The following is a 25,624-nucleotide window of genomic DNA, read 5'->3' on the forward strand; positions in this document are numbered from 1 at the left end:
ATTATTAAACTTATTTTAGCAGTTTAAAGAGTGAAAATAATTTAGTGTTTTTCGTTTTTCCTAAACTTAAAAAATGAAATTATCATATTAATTTTTTTCATCAATTTATATGATCTTATACATGTAATACTGTAACAAGTAATACTCAAATATATAACTAGAATTTATCTTTAAATACAGATTTCAATAATAACAAATTAATATATAAATTTTGTCATTAAAGTATTTAAAATAAAAATTATTTTTCCAGCTTTTTCTAGTTCAACTTGTTTTTAATTTATATTTGAACAAGGTCAAAAGAGGAAAACTTTATTCAGCCAAAGACGCTGATACACCAGAGAGCTAATTGTAGGATTATGTATTAGCACCAACAAAAATTCTATCTTAATATCTCTACAACTCAATCAAGAGATTTTAAAATGTGAGGTTAAAACATTTATTTAACGTTTCTGAGTTGGTTTAATATCAGTTGTGTCACTCATTATCGAAATCACCATATTATCGAAGATTTTTTTTTGCAATGCATTAGAGGATTCTGTGATTAACTGTAATGTATTAATTTAATAATATATTCTACACTTATATTTACTAGAGTTAAAATATTTCCAAAATCAGAATTTATACTAATAGTATATCGCATCTTCAACATGTTTTATTTCCATATCTATGTTTGTATTTTATAATAAGACCTATCCATAGGCAAAACCAGAAATTTGATAGGGTAGGGGAAGCATTATTAGGTGGGGTTTTTTTTAAATATAAATTTTATTGGTTATTGGGGGTCTTTAGATCTACCTATTGTAGGGTATATTCTATTTTTCATTCTTTTTATAAATGTTTTTTCCTAAAAATTTCGAATTATAGTCGTTAAAAGTAATTAACTTTTACTAATTTTTACCCTCAAATTCTTCTCATAGTGATATATTGTATATGCCGACAAATTTCTGATCTAGGTATATTAATTTTAAATTTGATTTTTCTTGCATTTGTAAAATATTCAAATTCTTTTATGTAATTAAATAAAAATATGAAAGCTTTCCTCTTTAATGAATATTGATATCATATCAATAATATGGTATAAAAATATAAATCAAGAATCCCCACGTTTAAAGCTTTGATCAATCATATCATTTTTTAAAAAAAAATCCGAATTCAATATAAAACAAATCGATTTATTCATATTTTTGTAGGTAGAATTAGATGATTATTAAAAATATAATTCATTGAAAACAACACTTCTAAAAGACCCGGAATAGAAGGTAATCTTGGAATCTTTATCTTTGGCAAACGAACAAAACAATAGTGTATTCCCAAAATATTATACTTTTTGTATTTTTATTTTCGGGAATTTATAGCCATGGTTCTGACTTTAATCAATATATATTTTCAAAAAAATGAATAAAGAAATATAAAAATAATTTATGTTTTATTATATCAGTTAAAACTGTTTTAAGGGCTGAGAACACGAACTCTCATAGTTTTATTGAGCTACCCCTTTTTATAAATTCATTGTTTTTCTTATTTATTTTCAATATATTATTTCTTGGAAAAATTTAATTAATATTTTATTATAAAAATTTTAATTTAATTTTTTTACATTTATCATTTGGCAATATTTTATATCATAAATAATATATATATTTTAGAAATATTTTTTATTGTTGTTTGTGTTTACATCTCAGCTATTCTTTTAGCTTTAAGTATATGTCCCGGTTTCAAATAAGGTGATATTTTCTTTTTAAGAGTGAGTGGTGACTAATTTTGTATAGTCATGATTTTTTTAAGTGTTAAACGAGAATTTTAAACATTACAAATAAAATATATATAATCACAGTTAAGAGGAAAATGATTTTATTTTGTAAGATATAATAATTTGGGGAACTCTTTTTTAAAACGAGGATTCAAAGCCTTGGTAATAATATAGAATGACACTTATTCGATGGAGTAATGGAATTCGGCTAGCTTGAGAATACTAGGCGTTGGCCGTTTCGAGCTTCTTTTACCTCCAACTATATATTTGAGCGGAAATCCAAAATATAAATAAATATAGACACATACCTAATCCCATTCTTTCTGACATGATTGGTAGAACTAGAATTGATGATTTTGTCAATTAGATAATCCTAAAAAAAGATTTTACTTCTTAAATCTCTAATAAAATTTTTATTAATATATATACAGTGCCCAATTGCATACAGTATAAGTATTTTAAATTTTGTAATTTAAAATACTAAATGTAGTGTGTATATAATATTGACTAGAAAATAATTTAAAAAACAAGTTTTTGTAACTTCTTATCAAATTATACAAAAAATTTATTAAATACTGTGATTATAATAGATTTTTAATTTTCGTGTGAAATTTGCCAATTCATCAGAATTTCTTTCGTTGGAACCAAATCTCTGTGGGTATTTAACAGAGCTAACCCATTTAGCCGAGATTCGAAAGTATTATCATAAATACGTTTTCAACCTTCTCAAGTTGGAAAAAGGTCCTTTCATTCGTACATGTTGTAATAGGCAAACATGGAAGAATCTAATACTTCTTAAAAAAATTGGAAATTGAGACATGGTTTCCTTACATAGATTAAAAGCATTAATAGCATGCTCAGGTAAAATAACCAAACGTAGTAAATATTTATACCACAATTAGAATTCATTGATTAAATTGATTTCAATATCAATATCATAGGAATAAAATTTTGCGAAATATTTAATCTTACCAATAGTGGCATCAGAAAATAATAGGTAATAAAATTTGAAGATTGCTAAAGACTTGTTTTTTTTATCTAAAAACCATACTTTTGTTTACGATAAAAAAAACCAAATCTAAATTTAGTTTTTTTAAATTTCTACAAATTAGTCAGCTATAGGAAAATAATTTATTAATGTAACTAGCAGAAAAGATAAACTCCGATTGATCCATTGAATTTAATAATGATATCGCTTCTAAAAACACATTACTTTACTCACAAGGAAAGGAAATTTAGTAAAATTTTTATAAAATAAGTTTTATGTTGGAAAATTGATGTTCAAATATTCTAAATTTTGACATCGGGGGGAGGGGGGAGGGGGTATTCATAAAATGAGTCAAATTTGCGATGGGGGAGAATTTCCCCTTCCACCCCCCCCCCCCCAATGGGTTTTCTCGTGGGTGTTATTTATAAATCATGATGTAAATTGTAGATTTTCAAGTTGATTTTAGTTAACTGTAAATTTTAGGGATATTTTTAAAATATGAAGACAGGTAGGAATATATAATAAAATTAATGTTGCAGTTTTACTTTACAAAAAAATGCATTATGCAAATCGTAAACAAAAATAATGTTTTATTAAAATATCCCCGTCTATGTAAATGAGAAAAAAACGCGTGAGATTTGTAGATTTTTTCATACTTTAACAGTTTTAACAAGTGATCTGTAGAACTTTTTATTCTTCGCTAGTGAGACTATGTAAATGTTGATTAAAGAAAAAGGATATATAATGGAGAAATTATGATGCGAAAAAGAGAATTATTATTTTAACTAAAATTTACTTTTAATTATATTTTATTTTATTTTATTTTATTTTATTTTATTATGATTGTTACTATTATAATTTTGAATAAAGAATTAAAGTTGATTTTATGATTTCGTAATTCCTAATTATTATTAATTTCCTTTTATATATATATATTTGTTTTCTATTTTTATATTTAGGTTTTGATGCACAATGACAAACTTTGTCGTTGTGACAATGGTGTTGGAGAGCGGAGGACACCGGCCCTTTACAACCTTCAGTCTGTGACCGGTGGGACAACAAGGAAATGTGTCAAACTGTATTCTAATACAAAAAAAAAATTCCAGAAGAACGTAAGAAAAATATGTAAATAAAGATGAAAAGGAAAAATTATGTTGTTAAGATTATGTTTATGTAGGAATATAAAATCTAAAATTAAAGACAAAGGTAACATTCATAGTAGATAAGATATAATTGTGTTTAGTTATTTAAAGGTGAAAATTAGGAATTTTATATTTAGAAGTTACTGGTAAACAAAAAACCATTGGAATTTTGAAACTAATAAAGACTATGATATTTTAGATTTTAGAATTATTATCAAGTGATCACTAGAAATAACTTTGACAAAGAAATAGAAACATAAATTGCGAAAGTAAATATTTAACTAATAGGTTGCTGAGATATAATAATTAAAAAATTCGGTGAATAAGATTAGAATATAATTTTATTGTTAGGAAATAGTTGATTAAATTCTTATTGAAGATTTACGTTTAACTTTTATGGGCTTCGAGAGATAAAACAGCCTCAAGGATTAATGTGAATTAGTATATTAGGTTGTAGATTAACCAAAAAATCTTCATAGAGAGAATCGGCTTTTCGTCATTAGAAAATTTATGCCGCAATCGAGCTCAATTTGAGATCGGATTTTTATTTTGAATCATGAATAAGATTTAAGAAGAATCATACAATATTATTCTAATAATACAAAAGGAAAAACATGCTTTAGAAATATACATATCAGTTTTCAACAACGGTTGTGCGAAAAATTATAATGATTAGATTTCATAAGTTCTTCAAAGACGTGGGGTGAAAACCATAGTGATTAGAAGTAAGAGGTTGTTCATAAACGTAAGTATGAAAACTTTTATGATTAGGTCATTGATTTCTCAACAACGTATGTATGAAAAGAGATTTATATATTTCAGCAGTTTTTTAAAGACTGAGTGTCAAAGAGTACATGAGGAAATAAATACACAATGATAATTTTTGTAAAAAAAAAAAAGATAGGTTTTGATATATATTTTAGAATAGGATTTTTAGATATAAATTTAGACATGGCTGAAAAGAAGATGAGATCAATAGCTAAATACAAGTAAATTTTTCAGGAAAATATGGGTCTAGGCTTCATTAAGGGGAGAGGGGTGATAGAATGTGATATATTTATATAATTTATTATATTTTGCTACGTATTATAAAATTTAAGATTTAGTATAATTTACGCCATTTATTAAAGGCAGAATTAGTTTAGAGGAGATAAATGTAGATATGTAAATAGATTATTTTAGGTAGAAGTAGATTAGATGTGATAACCCTATCTCAGCAAGGACAAACTGTCGTAGAAGACCCGAAAGTCTGAAAGATAGATACGATTACAAGAATTAGAGGCAACAACCAATCAATTACAAGAGAAAGGGGGAAAACAAGCAAATTGATAGAAAAGAGGGTCAAGACGTTATGCTGCAATCGTTAATCGCTGACCAATAATAGCCAATTATTCCGAGACTTTAGTCTTGATAAGAAAGCTACGATAAATTGTAAAAAAGATTAAGACAGACTAGCAAAAAACAAGAGAGGAAAGGAAACTGGATGTCATCGATAATCGTTATCAATCGTGGATAGTGGAAAACAGGCGTGTATCAAGTTCGTCAGTGGCTTACAGCGATAAAAAGCTGATCGTTTCACAGGGTGACAAGCGACAGATAGAATTCAAAAATTTCAAGCGACAAAGCCTTCGTTAGAACTTAGAAGACAGCAAAAATTAAGAAGAATAAGTCGAGATCGAAAAAAGATTGATTATTCGCAGATTGGTGGGTCTAACTTAAGTGGAAGGGTGTTGCAGTTTTACTTTACAAAAAAATGCATTATGCAAATCGTAAACAAAAATAATGTTTTATTAAAATATCCCCGTCTATGTAAATGAGAAAAAAACGCGTGAGATTTGTTTTTTTCATACTTTAACAGTTTTAACAAGTGGGATGTAGAACTTTTTATTCTTCGCTAGTGAGACTATGTAAATGTTGATTAAAGAAAAAGGATATATAATGGAGAAATTATGATGCGAAAAAGAGAATTATTATTTTAACTAAAATTTACTTTTAATTATATTTTATTTTATTTTATTTTATTTTATTATGATTGTTACTATTATAATTTTGAATAAAGAATTAAAGTTGATTTTATGATTTCGTAATTCCTAATTATTATTAATTTCCTTTTATATATATATATTTGTTTTCTATTTTTATATTTAGGTTTTGATGCACAATGACAATCTTGTCGTTGTGACAATTAATACAATAATTCACGATTAAAAAATTATATGTGTTTATTAAATTTTTAAACATGTTTCGCAATTTTCCTAATATTACATTTTAATTTTTTATTTTATTTTATTAATAATTTTTATCTTGTTAATTGGATGATTTAATGTTAATTTAAAGAGAGAAGGTTAAATTTTTACATATAATTTGCCTTGATATTAACTAGAAAAACAAAATTATATAGACCAATAATTTTGATAACCTTAGATTTTGACTTTTGATATATAAATAAAATTTGATTTTACTTAATTACCATTCCTGTGTGGTTTAATGGAACTTAAGCAATCCCTACAATTATAAATTCTTAAAATATAAAGCATATTTAATTTTACTTTTGCACTCTAAAAAAAATTAAAAACAATATTTTTCATCTTTTCCGAGTTGTGTATTTCCTCGATTATTGAAATTAATTAAAAATCTGGTTAATGGTATTTTTTTAAAATAATCAATAAAATAAATAACATTTCTATAAAATATATTCAGCGCACCAGTTGAACCTTATTTAGTGTAGTAAAAATGTTTTTACTGATATGCGAAGATTTAATATAAACTTTGAAAATGATTTAATGTTAAAAAAATTATAGAAGTTAATTCGTAAATATTTTATTTAATATACATGTCATTCTTTGCCAGGGCCCGTCAAAGAATGGCGTAACCAGAAATTTTCCCCTTTATTTTATGAGGTAAAGAAAAGTATGCTATGAGATGGTTCAGAATTTTGCATTATTTGATGTTGTATGTTAGTAAAGAATGTATTTAGTGTTTTCAACTATACTAAATTATTTAAATTAGTGAATGATATTTTTAATATCTTACAATTTCTCAAAATTATAACATGATCAAATAAAACATTTTTTTTAAAATACATTAGGATATTTGTAAATTATGATATAAAAAAAAGATAAATCTTGCTAAGTGAAGGTTCCGTAATTTTCTTCTATGATTATTTCACCTAAAAAATGCTCACCCAACAAAATTAAAATTTTTTAGATTATAAATTTTAAATGCGAATATTTAAAGGAAACTATATAGTTATAACAATATTTTATTGATCATATGTTGTTTAAGATACTATGAAATTTTTATCTTAAAAATAATATGATTTGCACAAGGGCGTCGCTGGCCTTTACAAGCCTCTTTTGCCCTGACTTCGGCCGGGTTTTATATTAATATATTATACTTTTTTAAAATTTGCTTACTCTGAACAATTATTCTGAATTTCATATTTTGTCAGCCCGTCAAGAATGACGGGGAATCAGAATTTTCTCCGTATGGATAAATAAATTTTACCTTCATTTGACGATGGATGAATTAGAATAGTAAAATGAGAGGAATAGATTTCTATAAATTTTTAGAGAAAAGTCCAAAGATATTATGGAAAATATGGAATAAAAAAAATATGATTTGTGTTATGATATTTATCAATTCTTTTAAGAAATTAATCACATCCAGACGCAATGGTTATTGCTCTCTCACTTCTTATAAAATCTACATTCATCTCAAAGAATGATTTAAATGCTTTTAAAACCTTCCTAAATACTCTTTTAAAAAAAGACCTGCCATCATATATTCGAATCAATTATGTGGGCAAATCAGATTATCTCTAACAATGTGGTGGTATCTACCCCATTGCAATGAGCTATTTAGAAGATCATTAGCAAAAATAATTGCCATTGGTCAAAACCCAGGGTATTAACTTATTAAGTATACATATCAATTAGGGTTTGGTGTTAAGGGAGAAAGCAAAATAGCTTCACATGCCATTTGTATTATATCCAAAATCCTTCTCCATATATGGCTACTATCAAAGTAGACTTTAAAAATGGTTTCAATAGCAAATTTCGTGAACATTTCATAAATTGTTTTTATACAAAATTTCTTGTTGATTCAAAATTCCTAGAACCGTAACATTAAAACTCCTTTCTTCAGCCCCCATGTCATAGATTCTGACTAAAGGAACCAGCAGGCGGACAAAGGTCCTCGTTTATTTTACCTTGGTATTACTTATCTCATCCATTATCTTAAATCTAAATTTGATTTGGATATAAATATTTGGTATGATGGAACAATCTTTGATGCTCTTCCTAAAATAATAGGTTTTCAATTTCTTGAAGCCAATTTTAAAAGACTCATTCTTTAATAAGTCCAAATTCGAAATCTATTTCCCTAATAGCAATAAAAAAACCCCTCATCTAGCAAAATTAAATTTTTTATTGAGTACATAAATAATAAAAATTAAAAAAATAAATAAGGAAATTAATATAATTTTAAAAAAAAGTATACAAAGTTGGATTAAGAAAAAAAAATACATAGCTGGAATTAGAACCCATAGCCATCCATTAGATACGTAAGCGACGCTCTTGCCGATTAGGCCCTCGACGCTTTTCAAAATTGACGATTTTATATATATATTATAAATTGTGACACAGTGACTATGACACGGTTTATATATATATTATAGGTGCATACAAAATAAACTAGCATATAAATAATTAAAACAATACAAGACATTTCTAAAAATAATATTTAATACAAAATCTATTTATTACAGTAGAATATTTTCGATTGCTGATATAAAATAACTTTGCGTCTAAAGAATTACAAGTGATAAAAAAGTTAATTAATTCATACATATGCCTCAATTGATAATGGTTTTTAAAAACCACAATATATAATATAATACTTAGCAACATACATTGACAAAAGACCATGAAACTAATATAACTATCTGTTACCATTTTAGACAATGTTTTATAGAATGGACTAATATTGAAAAATTAATAGGCCTAACCAAATCAACATGAAGAAGAGAATATAAACGACCAATCTAAATCATAAAACTATATGGTGGTTAGAGCTTCCTCTTAGATTACATGATGGAAGCTATATAAGTAATCGAGAAAATTATTGTGAGATATTAAATTTAAAAAATTATCTTCCCTTTTAATGATATATAAACGACTACACAGTTGACCATTATTGCTCATCTAAAATATGCAATCATATGCTCTCAGCAGCTGTAGTAATAATCTTAAATAATATAAGCAACACAAATAATAGATGCTGGTTAATTTGCAGTCATAGCCATGAAACTCACGATGTTAAATTTAGATAAATTGATAAAACAAACACTAAAAATCTTTATAAGAAATTTTGCAAATATATTGAAGCCTTATGTTATTTACACGGCAAGGATGCCATATTAGAAATGAAACATTTTGTAATTATAAAATAAGAACCAGAGTGAAAAGATGAAAGCAAATAAAATTTTATATATTATAGTCGCACCTCCTCATTTGGTATATTATATCATAAAATAATAGTAGTTTGTAATAATATCAAATATATACTCGTATTAAAAATTTAACTCAAAACTGTTTTTCCAATAATAAAAAAAGAGCTTTCCTAAAAACACATAAAATAAGAGGAGAAAAGATATCTAATTTATTACATCAATTGTGGGATGAATAATATTTTTAAATAAATAGATGGCGTTAATGAATTCAATGCAAATTGTTAAAAATATTTATTAATAAAAGCATTTCTTAGTAAAATTTATTAAAATATTAACTGTAGTATATTATATTGAACTCGGCTATTTACAATATTTTGTTAATTTTCAATTAATAAATGATTATATTTATTTAATTAAGGTTATATAATTTAAATAATAAAAGTCAATTAAGCTTCAACTATTAATGGCCAGACTCAGGCCTACAATTATTTTAATCCGTTATCAGGCCTTTAAAAAAATCTATAAGAAATTTTTCTTTAAATATAATTTTCTGCACAGTTTTAAAACTCTTGATTGCTATGATTTTATAAATTGTAATTAAGCGAATGAATATTTTGTTCCACAACTATTTATATAATTTATCATATTGTTAATTCCCTATTTATATAGAAACAATTTATAATAACATATTAAATGTATATATCAGACAAATTGTAAAATCAATCATTTTCAATAAATTTAAAGGATAAAAAAAAAGGATGATTTTGATTTTATTAATATTTAATTAATAAATATTTATTATATTTTAGATGTGTATATTCTTGATTAGGTTTGTCGAATTATACCTATTAAATAATATAATAAAAATAGAATATAAAATTTAATTAGTGTATTTTATATGCAAATATAACATCCTTCCTTCTTTTTAATAAAGATAAACTAAAAGTACTCAAAACAAACATAAGTTATAAAAAGGTAGCAGACACTGATATAAAAAGGGTATATTTCTTAAGTCATAATTTCAAATAATTGTACTTGTCCAAATAAGAAGAAATGAGAATGAAAATTTAAAAATAACTAGTAAAATATTATTAAAATTGCAGAAGTTGCAGCTGCCCAAAAGTTGATGTATATACACAAGGTCAATGTAAGCAGAGTTGCAAACCTACGATGTTTTACGAAGTTAATTAAAATATAGCAAACGAAGATAATTCTCACAATATTAATACTATCTATACCACTCACAGAGATTATTAGTTAGGAATTGATAGGATCAGCACTACAGTAAAAAGAATCAAGCACATGAAATCAAGTATATCACGAAAGCGAAACAAAAAAAGACAGATAAGATATAAAACTATTTTGAAGAAGTATTAGAAAAATATGAGCAAAGGTTTCATAAGCGTCGCAGGTGGAGGGTGGGGGTAAGGAGAATTCCCCTGGTGAAGTTTGTCTGTTCTTGTAAATTTTAAGGTATTTGTGGTGAGAAAACACTTAATAGTGCCCCTCCCTCTTCGCAAAATTTTTGGTACGCTATTGAACAGTCTGAAATGCCTAAAGATAGTGGTAAATAAAATAGCGATAGCTAATAATGCATTCTTTTACGAATAAAATTAGATCGGACATAATATAGAACATATTCCATGTTTATCTTATGTATATATAAACATTAGCATTTATGTGGTAAGACAAAAAAAAGGTAGTTTCTTATACTATAGTCTAATCTTTCAGTATATCTGACTAGTTTGGAGAGCAAAGCTGAGCTTATAAATTAGAATTAAAGATTAAACAATTTAAGCTGAAGCAGCTGAATTTATTTATTTTTATGATACTAACGATCCTAAATAATACTCATCATCCAAATCGTCTGATAAAATTTACTTAGTAGCTAGAGATTAAGCAATAATGATATGGACCAGCAGTTAATGAACTAAGGAAGAACAGAGCCCAGAGAATCAAAAATTAACAAAAAATATTGCCAGTTTTTGAAATGGTAGCTATAAATTATGTATTACATTACATTATAAATTTTTTTAGAATATTAAATATTTTAATTTATTTCGATTTTTTTAATTAAAAAAATATAGGGATATGAACCACACTTTTTTGGCAGCCATAGCTAATAGGGTGCTCCTTTTTTTTAAAGTAGCTAAGTAGCTTTTTAAAAATAGAATGAATGTAACTATAAACATGAAAATTTAAATATAATATCATATTTATTTATAATTTTTATGATTTACTATTTAATTTTGAATTGAAATATATTTTCAATTTGCAATTTTTAATTTCAATTTGTATTATAAACTTAAACCACATGTAAATTATTTAAAATGTCATCACATAAGGATATCCAAATCGTTGAAAGTGTGTCAGACGATGATATTAATGAAATGGAAGATACCTGTAAAGAAAATGTTGTTAATGGCAATATTACTCCCATTTCCAAGATTTGAAAAATATTTTAAAATTAATATAAAAACCAATTTGTTTAAAATGTAAAAAATATATCCTCAAATCAATCCAATAGCTAAAACACTTAAAGGTAATTGTCATTTTTAAATTCTAATAGTATTTATTTTCTAAGAATGTTCATGCCAATAGATAGTTTTAAGGAGATAGAAAAACATCTAAATAATTATAGGAGACTCTACATTGAAAAAGACTAATTCAATTCAAACCAAGATGATTAATAATGCACATGCCAATATTCCTCAGAAACTGGCTGATAAAGTTATTGTTAATTTTATAATTGATACTGTTCAGCCAATGTCCTTGATTGGTTATCCATCATTTACCATGATAATTGAAATTCTATCCCCTGGTACAATAATTTTATGTCGCCAGACACTAATGAATAAGATGACAAATGACTTTAAAGCGATGAAAGATGCTTTAATAGTAGAATTGTCAGATATATCATATATATCTACCACGGAAGATAGTTACACACATATCAGAAGGTAAAAACTATTTTATGTTTATAAATTGATTTGATATTTAATATTTTTAGAGCTTATTTGTGAATCACAGGCTCTAGAGCTTTAAAAAGTAGATCTCATTAGCCCTCAAAAGGATAATGGGATGCCAGACACACTTTGTATTTGCAAATAAAATTATTAAATCCACAAGTCTTTTAGGATTCATAATGTGACAGTATTGAGAGATTATTTAGTAAGGCGCTTATATTTTCTGATTCTCGCTTTAGACTAGGGGATGATAATATTGAAATGATTTTATTATTAAAATGACAAAATAAATAAAAAATGGATATTACCATAATTAGTTATTTTTATTACATAAATTTTTTTTGTAATCATAAATGTTGGTTTTTATTTACTAAATTACAATATTAGCAAAAAAATTAAATAAGTTTATTTCTAAATTTTTTTTTATAAAAGGAGTAAAAAGTAGCCAAAGCTACTTTTTAAAAATAGTAGCTAATGGCGCTCTACTTTATTTTGATGGGTAAAGATAGCGGTAGCGCGCTACTCTTAAATATAGTGTTTAACAACTCTGATATAAAACAAGTAACGAGGGACAAAGGACCACGTATAGGACCGTATAATAAAAAATTATGATTCCACAATAATCAATTCTTGTTCTTGTAATAATAAAGATTATGAGGAACACTAATAAAAATTAAAATGGAATATAATATGGAAAATTTTTTATATAAATGTTAATGGTAAAATTGATCTCCTGGTCTGCCCTCATTGATAGAATGGCGATAAAAACATATTTTTAATATAAATGAGTTGACATATGGCAAATTATTTTTGTCAAGTGTTGTAACATATCATGATTATGTATCAAAGGAATAAATTTAAGACATTAGATTAATTAGTTTTGTAATAATTTGAATTGGAATCACATACCGCTTGGATCTTTTTCGGTTTTCCCCATATACAAAGAATTTTTAAGATTATGATAGTTTTTAGAGTTAATGTAACTCCCTGTAACTCCCATGGAGGTCGCCCCTTCCCATACATATTACAAGCCATTTGGGCTCGATGCATTCAACTTTTACAGGCAATAAGCTTTTCCCTTATATCTCTAATGAACAAAAAACGCTGAATATGAAATTCGAGAAAAAGAAAAACATAAAAATGTTTTCTAATGATTAGATGCTCTAACATGTGCTATCCTGATTCTAGGTTTTTATTATTAATATAAAACTTACTATATTATGAAAAAAAAGTTTAAAATAATTAACATAACTAAGGTTGTCTTACAATTAAAGTGGATTATTTTGACCAATTATAAATGATTGGAATGTGATAGACAGATAGATAGATAGGTAGATAGATAGATAAGATAGAGGGTTAAAAAAACATATTTACGAATGAAATTAGAGCCAAAATTTAGAAAAGTGATAGGTTAAAATTTTGTTATAAAATAATATATTTACCTCATTTGCGTGAATCTAGATAAACTGAAAATAAATAATATAAATAATTAGAGGAACTCTTTTATAAGATGATAATATCATTTTTTTTAGCCAAAAGAGCGCAATTGTGATTACAAATTCGATTTTAAAGTTTCATAGATATTTTATGAATTTATAGAATTTAGAAAAGAAATATAAAAATTTCTAAACCGATAAATAAAATGATAGAAGATGTTGTTAATCTTTATTTCCTATTTATTTTTTTTCCTTTAATTTAATTTATGAATTTTATAAATTAATTATAATATGCCAACCAAGATAATATTGATAAATTATATCTGATTTTTTTTTCCAATAAATAAGCTACATTATTATTTTTAGCATCGATAGTATCAGCTAATATTGTCGGTTTAGGTATTGATATCTCGGGTATAAAATTGATAAACAACTACATTCTACATTATTTATATTATATATGTCTCCTACATTAAATTTAAATATTAGATCAATAGCTAAATCCTGTCTATTAATACAAATTTCAAAATTAAATATTTCGAAATTATAAATTTTTCGAAATCATAAAGTATTAAATTTCTAAAATTGTAAATTTAATTTTCCATTATAAATTCTTGGTTTTATGATCTTCCAGTAGCTTGGAATTACATATGCATCCATTTTTTGACGCCATTCAACAGAAATTCCTCAGCAATTTATGTAAATAAATAAATATTAAAACATCGCTAACGTATTTTTTATCCATTCGGTGTTTTCGTGAGAAATTCCTTAAATTTATCACATTATTAGGAAGAAAATTAAGCCAAATAAGTAGCAATAGTAATGAAGCCTTATATTTCAAACAAGCCATTACGATGGATATTCATCAAAATAATTGCATTTATATTCATGGTTTTATATAGCAATGCTAGTAAACCGATCTCTTAATTGTTTTTTAAAATTTAACTTTTATTCAGTTTATTTTTTTTATTAAAATTTTTATTCAGATGTTTTTTTTCAAAATTTTTATAATCGTTAATTGCTTTTTATATGACCATGGTTTTAAATTATTTAAACTAACTCAATGAATAAAAAAAATATTGATTTAACTCTGATATATGTAGATGAAATTTTATAACACTTTGCCTATTAAATTAGACTAAAATTATATTACTATAATTAGGCCTAGGTACATTTTCCAAGCATTTGCCCTTTTTATAGCAACAGTTAGGATCCCTCCATTTACAAATTCTCTTCTTTCCTAAATGATAAATAGTATATATTATTTTACATATTAATAATTAATGTCTTATGAGCAAATAACTAAATATAATATACGTTTAATACTTTTCATCATAAATGAAAAGAATAATTCAACAGAATACAAATGTACTGTTTTTCTCATAATTTGCTTAACATTATGGCTTCCATATCAAAATCAATTAGTAATATGAAATAAGTTTTATTATAATGATCACTTATGTACAAAAAAAAGTTTGTTAATATAAAGATTTATCAAAAACAATTATGATCATTAACGTAACCTAGGAGAATAATGGAAACGAAAAAATTTTCCTCATTAAAAATTAACTATTTTGTAAATATTATTTTAATAGAATAAATCTTGATACCCCCCCCCCCCCCATATTAGCTCTACCTCAACAAGAAATGAATAAAATAAATTTATGAAACAATATTTTCAAAAAAAATATCAATCCGCTTTTTAAAAATATACAACCCAATTAAAGATTTGCAAAAACTATAAATGGGGGGGGGGGGGTGGTATTATACAATAATCCTCCATCAGAAAAATCTTGGATACGCCTATTGGCTATGATTATGAATAAAATTAGGAAAAAAAATTTTCCGATTAGCTTAATTTTTTTTTAAATTATAGAGCGGAATATATTTTATAAGGAACTCACTATTTCCGCAAACTCTATACACTTTGTTATCTGTATGATAAAAATATGCAAAATAATATTTTCAATTTATTGATGGTTTTTAAAAAAATATTTATATGTAAGCGTTTTGCTATTTTGAGATTAAATTTTATTTTATAAGATTAAACTAATTGTATCATCATTAGACTACAAAATTAAAAAAACCAGGGCATCTTACCTTTTATACTAAAACGATCATTAGGCCTGATCGGTAAAAATATCAGACAAACAAAAAATCCACTTGAAATATTTTGTGGGGTCGTTGTTGCCCTGGGAAATTTTTGATCGACAAACACACAGTTTTCTGCCTTGAATTATAGCCTCAATGGTAGTGAGTGAGCTTAAATGACTGTAGCAAATATTCAAAAGCCAAAATCCCGGACTAAATGAATTTGGTAGCTTAGAAGTTGAGGAATATAGTTTCATAAAATTCGGAAGAGTATACTTAAGTCTCACGACAAATAATAATCAAATAAAAAGTTGACGAGAAAGTGCAAAAAAATTGTATTTTGATCATTATATTTTTAATGAAGAGCTCCAACTACCAAATGAACACATGATGGATAGTAGAGGAAACCTGAGAGCATGCGAGAATTAAATGACAAACGTTAATCAAATTAAACCTACTTGACAATATTGAGAAAATTTTCATTTGATTTTACTTATTTACTTTTGTACTATACGTAAAAATAATTTAGTATAAAGTTTTAGATAAAAATTTTGGGAAAGGATGAGCTACACCTAGTGTTGTTAAAAGGCTCGATTTGAGCCGATTCTTAAAAACGGCTAACTCAATATTTCACCCAGAAAAATTTTACACAAGCCTGAAAATTTTGCTCACAGATGGGACAAAAGTCTAGATATCTGTTAGCAAAATCTAAAGGCCTAGGCAATATTTTTATCGCAAAAATATTAAGCTAGCCCTTTAAAAATCGGCTCAAAACGAGCTGTTTAACGGAAAGATGAGTTATCCCACGGGGCGCCTTTGAGCTGAAAAATATTGATTGCGGCTAATTTATTAATACAAAATAAATCATAATGGAATTAATTTAAATTAGTAGAATTTATTGATAGTTTAAACGAATGGATTAAAATTACAATAGGATCCATGTGCCAAAAAAGATCATTTAAACTAAGGCCCATAAATATTTTATATGCATTTGTTAAATAATTGTATAATATAGTTTTTATGCTCTTTGAATATTCATCTTGATGTAGAACTTAAAATCTTGTTATTTCATTAATCTTGACTTATATCCTTTTACTGTTGCATAACCTGTTTGTTTTCTCCATAATGGCTAGTAAATATAGATTTTTATTAAATTTATTAGTGATTTCATCATTTATTAGTTGTTTCTTCTAATATGATTTCTTACCATAATCAAATTTTAATAAGCAAAAATATAAAAGTTTATGACCATCTGAAAAGTAAACTCAGACCCTCAATATCTCTAAAATTTAATTTTATGGTAGTTTGAACATATTTTTTGTTCAAATAGAGAATAATTTTATATAATAGGGTTTAATCTTTTATATAAGATAATTTATAAAAGTTACTCTCGTGGGTTTAAAATGTATTGTGTTATAAAATTATATGTAATTGGATATTAAAAAAATTATAGCCTCATATGCATTATGTATTTTTCTTTAAAATATTAACACTAGGAGAAAACCTCAAGGCTCATAAGAACCTCGGGCTCATATCCCCGATTTGGCGCTTATTAGTACTTTTTGGCATTTATTAACGCTTATTAGTACCGATTGGACCCAATTAATATCTAAAGTACTCATTTACACTTATTAGCGCTTAATACTACTCATACTCATTAACGCTTATTGGTATTTATTGGCACCACTTATTAGTATTTAATGGCGCTCATTGACATATATTAGTACGCATTAGCACTTATTAGTATTCACTGGCGTTTATTATTTCTCATATTGGCGCTTATTGGCCTATTTAAAATTGTTTATAATGTGTCTATTTTAAAAAAGAGCCCATAGAATAATGGAAGATAAATGATGAAAATTAAAAAAATATATAATATTTATAAATTATATATACACTAACCTTTTACATATACGGTACATTTCTCTATCATAATTTTTTTGATTAAAATAAAGTTTTAAATTAAAAATAAATTGTTTTGTAATACTTGATTTACAATGTTTTATATGAATAATAAAAGACTAACTTTTGCAATCTGATTTCAAACCTATATATAAATATAATACAAAACTATTTATATTTATCATTTTAAGTAAACAGTACAGTGTTGTGCAGATTTAATTCAAAACATTTCCATATTTTTTTAATTTGTTTTTAAATAAAATTATTTAACTTGTAAAAGTTTTTTGCAAGTCAAATAATTTTATTTTCAAATAAAGTGAAAAATATCGAAATATTTTTCCATCAAATCTAGTCAACACTGGACATTTCTGATAAATAAAAATGTAAATTTATTTATATTTACTAATTAAAATATAATAATTAGAGTTTACAGTAATAATATGATTTGTTGTAACACATTTCCATAATGTGAAAATACACTCTTATATGGTTAAAAAACTTTCCATAATTATTGTATAAAACATTTTGATATAATTTTAATAAAAAATTAATAATAATAAAAGTTTAATTAATACTAAAGATTAATATTTTTCAAAATGTGAAAAAGTTCGAATGGAGTTTTTTTTAATGGACATAAGTTTAAGTGGGATAATGAGAATTTTTTTTAAAAAAAATCTATAAAAATAAATTTTCTAAAATTTTTACAATAAATATTTTTTAAAAATACATTATAAATTTTTTAAAATTTAAAATATTATTTCACTATTTAATTTTACTTTTAGAAAGATTGGAATTCAGGATATGAAATTGGAAAATTTTATTGGTTTAAGATAATTTGATCGGAACTAATTTTTAAGAACTCCGAATTCTATCGGATTTATTTGTGGATAATTGGGTGGTAAAAATATGATATTTGGACAATTTTCACTTATTATCCTGGCTTGATGAATAGGAGCGTTATTCATAATAAGCAATGAATTCGATCTTAAAATTCTATATAATTCATCGAGGTATAGTTGGAATTTTATGGCAGTGAAGGCCCCAGTCAATTTTTTCAATTCACTTATTCCTATTGTACATAGAACGGATATATTTTTTTCCCTTTGGAGGCATCTAACAGATGAACTTTTTCCTCATGAGTGCCTACTCCATAATGTGAAATAATATGGGTATTAAATCCTGTCTCGTCAAGGAAGAATAATTTTCAAAAGAAATATTTTTCATGTTGTAACAATATTCCTTTCTAATTTGAAATCAAATCTGGTTTCTCCTATCGAGTTCTTTTCCAACCCTTTTCCGGCTCCAACCCATTAACTTAATACATTTTGATACAATTGACTCGCTCACCCTTGGATGTGGTGATAAATGTTCTATAATGTTTTTGTTGGTATAGCGTTATTATTATCAAACAATTCAGCTATATTCGATGGAAGTTCTGTGTTGTCTTTTTTCTTACGACCTCATTTTTTTATTATATAATCAGATAAAGGGTCGGGGTAATATTCAGGGAAGGTTTCAAAAAATTATTAGAAGTTTAAAATTAAAGTCGCAAATTTAAAAAATGATTTATTGGAAGTTTTAATTTAAGTTTTAAAAAAATTAGCGGAAAAAGGATGTGTAAACAAGTTTTTTCAATAATTATGGAAAGTTAATTAACCATATAAATAATGGAAATGTGTTACAACAAATCATATTTTTACTGTATTCACATTTAACCGACGTCTTTATTTGAACCGTAATTTTTTTTTTATTAGAATTGCGAAGTGCCGTGTTATTATTTAGTGTTAGATTCAAATTATTTTAGTTTATATATTCATTTTCAATTTGAAATTTGAAAATTCTTAAATTCATTTTAAATTTTCTATCTCCAAACCAAATTTTAACGTGTGCCTGACTGAAATTTTTTTAAAAAATTATTATTATATTTAAAAAGAAGTAAGCAAAAAACATATTTGTTTTTCTTTTTTAACACCAAGAATTCATAAAATATGGAAGACTTAAATGTTGTTAAAATTTTAGAAATTAATTATTATTTTAAATTCCAATATCCGCCTGGCACAAACTTTTTATGCTGAGTCCAACCCTTGACTCCGAGCGTGCCAAACGCCGTTTGGATCTTTTCTAATAGTCTAATAGTTATAATACCGTCTTTTGATTATTATAATGTTCTAACTCTATATCCATTTTTATTTTGAATTATATATTTGTAAAATTGGCATAACATAATTCAAAAAATTATTGAAACATTGGGTAATATTTTATTTTAACATTATTTTATAACCCAAATATTGATCAGGCTAAACATTTAGAAAATAAATAAAAATATATATTCAAAATTAATTTTTGACACGTTTTCTAATTGAAATCGATAATACAAGGAATCAAATTTTATTAATCCGTATATTTAAACATATTGTTTTAAAAAATAAATTATCATGTGACTTACTTAAAATGTTAGAGTGAAGGTTAGAGCCATTATAGTCAAAACCAAAACATGGATCCTTTTCTTTCTCATCTAAATAAAAATGAATAAAAATTATATGACAAAATAAAGGTGAGAAAAGAAGAATAAAAATGATTTGGAAATTGTTGATAATAAACTTTAAAAAAAAATACTAATAAAATTGAAGTATAATATGAATAATATAAATGATCTCGTTAAACAAATATTTTGTAAGTTATCTTATTAAGTCAGGTATAATAAGAGTCAATCTTAAGTTATTAGTGAAGATCAACCTCGGAAAAATAATCAAAAAATATAATTATTATATGTCTTTTATATTTTTCTTTTATCTTTTAAATTTTTAGTTTTATTAGAAAGTGTTTTACAAGTAAGTTTAAAACAATCCATAATTGACCCTATCCTTCCTTGGTTGTATTTCCATCATATATTTTACTCAATTACAATAAAACAATCATAAATTAATCGTAAAATGCAACACGACCGGGCCAGAAATCATAATGGTGATGTTTTTTTTTAAAAAACACTTTAAGATAACAGTGAGTAATAAAAATTGACATTGCAACATTGTCATTTCTTTTAAAGAATAACTCATTGTGGCGAGGACAGGGGCCGAAATATATTTCATTGGTAAATTTGTAAGTCTCTAAAATAATTATAGTAAATAACCGCACCCATCACCTTAGGCCTGGAAAAGTGAACCAAAGGTTCACCGGGGATATGCGACTTGGAAAAATCAGAGATACGCCAATAATATTCCCTTATTTATAACTTTTAACTTGCACACCTGTAGTGTAGGCTGAATTTCATCTTTCTTCCTTCCCCATATTGTTTAGGTTTAATTTGAGCTATTTTTATGTTACAATTTAGAATAATTCGTTTTCATAATATTATTATCTGCGATTTTAAGTTATTTTTGATATATTAGTAATACATGTGCACATCAATGTTTAATTTTTATAATATATCTTAAAAAAATATTGATAATTGTCATGATGATTATATACTCAAATTCTTATAAAACTAAAGATTCTATAGTATAATAGGAAATTTTGTTTTTTTTAAAAAGTCTAAAGTAATATCTATATATTACAATTTTATTATTTAATTGGATAATTATATTAAATAATGCGATTTTTTTTAAGAGTTCTAACTTTCATATTAATTATCACACTTAAAAATGACGCCTCACCTTCTAGCCTTTTGTTTTGGCAACTCACAATTGTTTGGTGATTGGGTTAAAGAAAAATTAATTGATAAAACATTTTGTATTCAACTGGAATATTATTATTACTACTTTAAGTACTCCCTTGTTTACAATTTTTCTAATTAAATTTTTTTGCCGTTACATTATATATAAAGACCCTTTCTGTCATATGCATTATAATATTAAACCAAATAACTGATTATATGAATTAATGTATAATAAGTGTAAGGGATGTGAAAACATATATAAATTAAATCTTATATTACCTATTAAGATTATTGAAGTGGGAGAATCGTTGTCACACCTGTCTCCACAATTATCATATTCTATAAATTCTGAAATTTTTTTTAGTAAATTGAATAAAACAATTAAAATATATTATAGTTCATGAATTATTTTGACTTTAACTAATATTTATAATAACTTTCTTCCTCTCTTATTGGCTCGCTTCTTCCTTCCCTCCTCTTATATAAGGAAAGATTTTAAAACAAATGCCCCTCCCCAGCCGGCCCTTCTAGGTCGGGAACCGAAGACACACCAATAATAATCTCTTTAGATATCTTCCCTATTGCTTTATTTTAATTTCTAACTTTTATTGCTCTAGTTTTAATTTAGCTTCCTTCTTTTGTATATTCTTAGATTTAATTCGAGCTATTTTTATGGGACACAGTTAAATTTATAATCTAAAATCATTTTTATAATCTTGTTAATTGCAATTTTAAGATATTTTTGATATTATATATAGTATATGCATATAAAACTTAATTTTTATAATTATAAAAGAAACACTTGCTTATCTGATATCTTGAAAAAAAATAATGATAATTGTCTAGATGGAGATAGTGCTCTTACCAAAACTCTTATAAAACTAAAGATATCTTATTTTAATTTTAAAATGGAAAAGAGGCTAGAAGAAAAAGGGAAGATATTAAATTGATTCCAAATATAGGAATTAATATTTTATTTTTTTTTAAAAATTTTAAAATACCTTATCCTTGGTATATTATGACCTTAGAATAAAATTAAAACCATATTGCTAATAAAAATTTTAGGAATTAAAAAAAAATTAATATATGAAATAAAGTATGTTGATAGTTTTTATATAGTTAACCTTTGAAGATCAATAAGGGATTCATTATTTATGATTAGTTTTACTTGCCATACAGAATAAAATTTGCATTAATATTTTAAACATTATTTGTTAAATATTACAAGTTTTGGATCATAATGGCTTTAGGAGTTATGGTTATGATGGAAAACCACATCGAAAATACTACTTTAAGGACTCATGACAGACAGTTTTTCTTATTATATTCCCTGATACGTTATATTGAACAGATTCTTTTTATCATAAGCATGATAATGCGCTAGTTAAAAAAAAATGCTTATATTAAATAAATAGGCATGCGAAAACATATATAAATTGAATCTCAAATTATAGTATTACTTGGTTGTTCAAGGAATACTACTTTAGGAGTATCATCATAAATAGGATATTTATTACAGTCCTTTCTTGAACAATCATCATAATCTAAAATTTATGAATAAATTAATTATTAATGCATTACAAACATCATTTTATTTAGTACTTGGTATAATTTTAATTTTAGGATGATAATCTAAAATTAAAAAAGAATATTTTATTATATTTAATTAGAAGTCATTTTTTGATTTGTAAATTTATTTCATTTTTTGTAGTACTTGGTATAATTCCAGGATAATCTAAAATTAAAAAATAATATATTGAAAATAATTTTATAATGTTTAATTAGAAGTCATTTTTTTGATTTGTAAATTTATTTCATTTTTTTATTACTTGGTATAATAGGATAATCTAAAATTAAAAAAGAATATATTGAAAATAATTTTTATTTTTAATTAGAATTTATTATTTTGATTTGTAAATTTATTTCATTTTTTTAGTACTTGGTCTAATTCTAGGATAATCTAAAATTAAAAAAGAATATATTGAAAATAATTTTTTTATTTTTAATTAGAAGTCATTATTTTGATTTGTAAATTTATTTCATTTTTTTAGTACTTCTAATTCTAGGATAATCTAAAATTAAAAAAGAATATATTGTAAATAATTTATTATGTTTAATTAGAAGTCATTTTGATTTTTAAATTTATTTATTTTTTTTAGTACTTGGTCTAATTCTAGGCTGATAATCTAAAAAAAATTTTTTTTATTATATTTAATTAGAAGTCATTTTTTGATTTGTAAATTTATTTCATTTTTTGTAGTACTTAGTCTAACAGGCTGATAAAAATTTAAAAATTTTTTTTTATCATTATTTGATTAGAAATCATATTTTTGATTTGTAAATTTATTTCAATTTTTAGTTTGGTCTATTTCTAGGCTGATAACATAAAAAAAATATATTGTAAATAATTATATTGTTTAATTAGGAAGTTATTTTCTGATATGTAAATTTATTTCATTTTTTTTAGTACTTAATATTCCAGGCTGATAAACTAAAATTAAAAAAAATTATTTGATTATATTAAATTAGACATCATTTTTTGATTTGTAAATTTATTTCATTTTTTGTAGTACCTGCTGGTCTATTTTCAGGCTGATAACCTAAATTAAAAAAAATATATTGCAAATAATTTTATTATGTTTAATTAGAAGTCATTTTTTAATTTGCAAATTTGTTTCATTTTTTTAGTACTTGGTGTAACAGGCTGAAAATCTAAAAAAAATATATTGCAATAATTTTATTGTTTAATTAGAAGTCATTTTCTGATATGTAAATTTATTTCATTTTTTTAGTACTTAATATTCCAGGCTGATAAACTAAAATTTAAAAAAATTATTTTATTATATTAAATTAAATTAGACGTCATTTTTTGATTTGTAAATTTATTTCATTTTTTGTAGTACCTGCTGGTCTATTTTCAGGCTGATAACCTAAAATTAAAAAAAATTTATTGCAAATAATTTTAATGTTTAATTAGAAGTCATTTTTTAATTTGCAAATTTATTTTATTTTTAGGCTGAAAACCTAAAAAAGATTTATTGCAAATAATTTTATTGTTTAATTAGAAGTCATTTTCTGTAAATTTATTTCATTTTTTAATTCTTATATAATTAACTAATTAATATTGATAGATTGTAAAACATGAATAAAATATAAAACAAAAACAAATATAAAATAGTGATAAAATAAAATTTAAAATATAAACGAAGCAAACAATAGGGGAATGATTGCCCTCTTTAATTTGTTATTAACACTTATTTTTAATATACTTGGTCCATTTATTGGAGAATCACCTAAAATTTCAATAAATTATATTATAGTTTACGAATTATTTTGGCTTTAACTAATATTTAAAATATCTTACAAATCCCCTCTTTTTGGCCACTTCTTCCTTTCCTCCTCATATCTATTTACTAACTTATTGGGAGATATCAAAAGAGTTTTTCTAATCAATTTATATTTTAATTAGACCTACAAACTATTTGATATCATTAAGGATTCGTAATAAGCATTGATGTTTTTAAATTATATTTATATATAATATACATGTGCAAGCTTCTGTATAGTGATTAGCAAAGCCCGAGCAGTCGCATATTCCTCCACTCATATCTTTGCAATTAATCAAGCTTTTCTTACGCATACCATCGCTGCAGCTGCATGGACCGAAATTACCATATTCTTTCCGATTTGATAATATTATAATTAATTAATATTATTTTGGTATAAAAAACTTTTGACTAATTCTACCTATAATTTGGGGTGTATTTAATCAAAATATTGTTTTATTTTACCAGAAATTTTTAATTTTTTTTAAAATTAATTAATTGAAGATTAATATAATTTCTTATAAGTATATATTTTAGCAAATTAAAGTAAATTCATTAACGAGATGAACTATTGTAATAATATAGTATCTCCATTGAGAAAAGTATAAAGATAATTATCATCGTCCTTAGCAGTTTATCCATTTTACACAGTGCTTAAAAGAGTTTAGGGGGGGACCAGGGCTATTTGGCGCAACTTATCAGATTATGGGATTTTATCAATGTTTTAGAAGTTTAAATTTAATTATATGGTAGCATTCTATAATATGTATATTTGGAGTAAAAAATTTTTTTATCTCTTATTAGCTATTTAAAATTTTTACGATTTCGAATTGGAGTAAAATAAAAAAATAAAATTTTTAATTTTATACATTTTTAAATTCAAATAATGTCACATTTTTACTACATGAATTATTTA

The 25,624-nt window shown here is 24.6% G+C and overlaps 1 protein-coding gene and 1 long non-coding RNA gene across 5 annotated transcripts; both read right to left on the bottom strand.

The window, feature by feature from the left end:
• Positions 1 to 10,037: 10,037 nt before the first annotated feature.
• Positions 10,038 to 25,034, bottom strand: LOC135926373 (uncharacterized). 4 transcript variants are annotated; one of them, XM_065462227.1, is made up of 9 exons: positions 24,929 to 25,023; positions 23,097 to 23,117; positions 22,985 to 23,014; positions 22,843 to 22,926; positions 21,662 to 21,730; positions 20,174 to 20,242; positions 14,888 to 14,974; positions 13,741 to 13,764; positions 10,038 to 10,177 (listed from the first exon to the last, which is right to left on the bottom strand). In XM_065462227.1, the coding sequence occupies exons 1-8, from the start codon at positions 25,020 to 25,022 to the stop codon at positions 13,742 to 13,744; spliced, it is 477 nt and encodes a 158-aa protein (XP_065318299.1). In that variant the 5' UTR covers position 25,023; the 3' UTR covers positions 10,038 to 10,177; position 13,741. The 4 variants fall into 4 exon arrangements, with proteins under 4 accessions (XP_065318299.1, XP_065318301.1, XP_065318300.1 ...); XM_065462228.1 differs by lacking the exon at positions 13,741 to 13,764 and having other exon boundaries at positions 10,044 to 10,177; XM_065462229.1 differs by lacking the exons at positions 22,985 to 23,014; positions 23,097 to 23,117 and having other exon boundaries at positions 24,929 to 25,034.
• On the bottom strand, positions 23,415 to 24,195 carry LOC135926374 (uncharacterized). The gene is made up of 3 exons (XR_010571848.1): positions 24,178 to 24,195; positions 24,074 to 24,094; positions 23,415 to 23,982 (listed from the first exon to the last, which is right to left on the bottom strand). It is a non-coding gene; the product is annotated as an uncharacterized LOC135926374 (long non-coding RNA).
• Positions 25,035 to 25,624: the final 590 nt, after the last annotated feature.

The sequence above is a fragment of the Gordionus sp. m RMFG-2023 genome, chromosome 3 (assembly GCF_954871325.1).
Source record: "Gordionus sp. m RMFG-2023 chromosome 3, tfGorSpeb1-WG-v2, whole genome shotgun sequence".
Taxonomy (NCBI): Eukaryota; Metazoa; Nematomorpha; class Gordioida; order Chordodea; family Parachordodidae; genus Gordionus; species Gordionus sp. m RMFG-2023.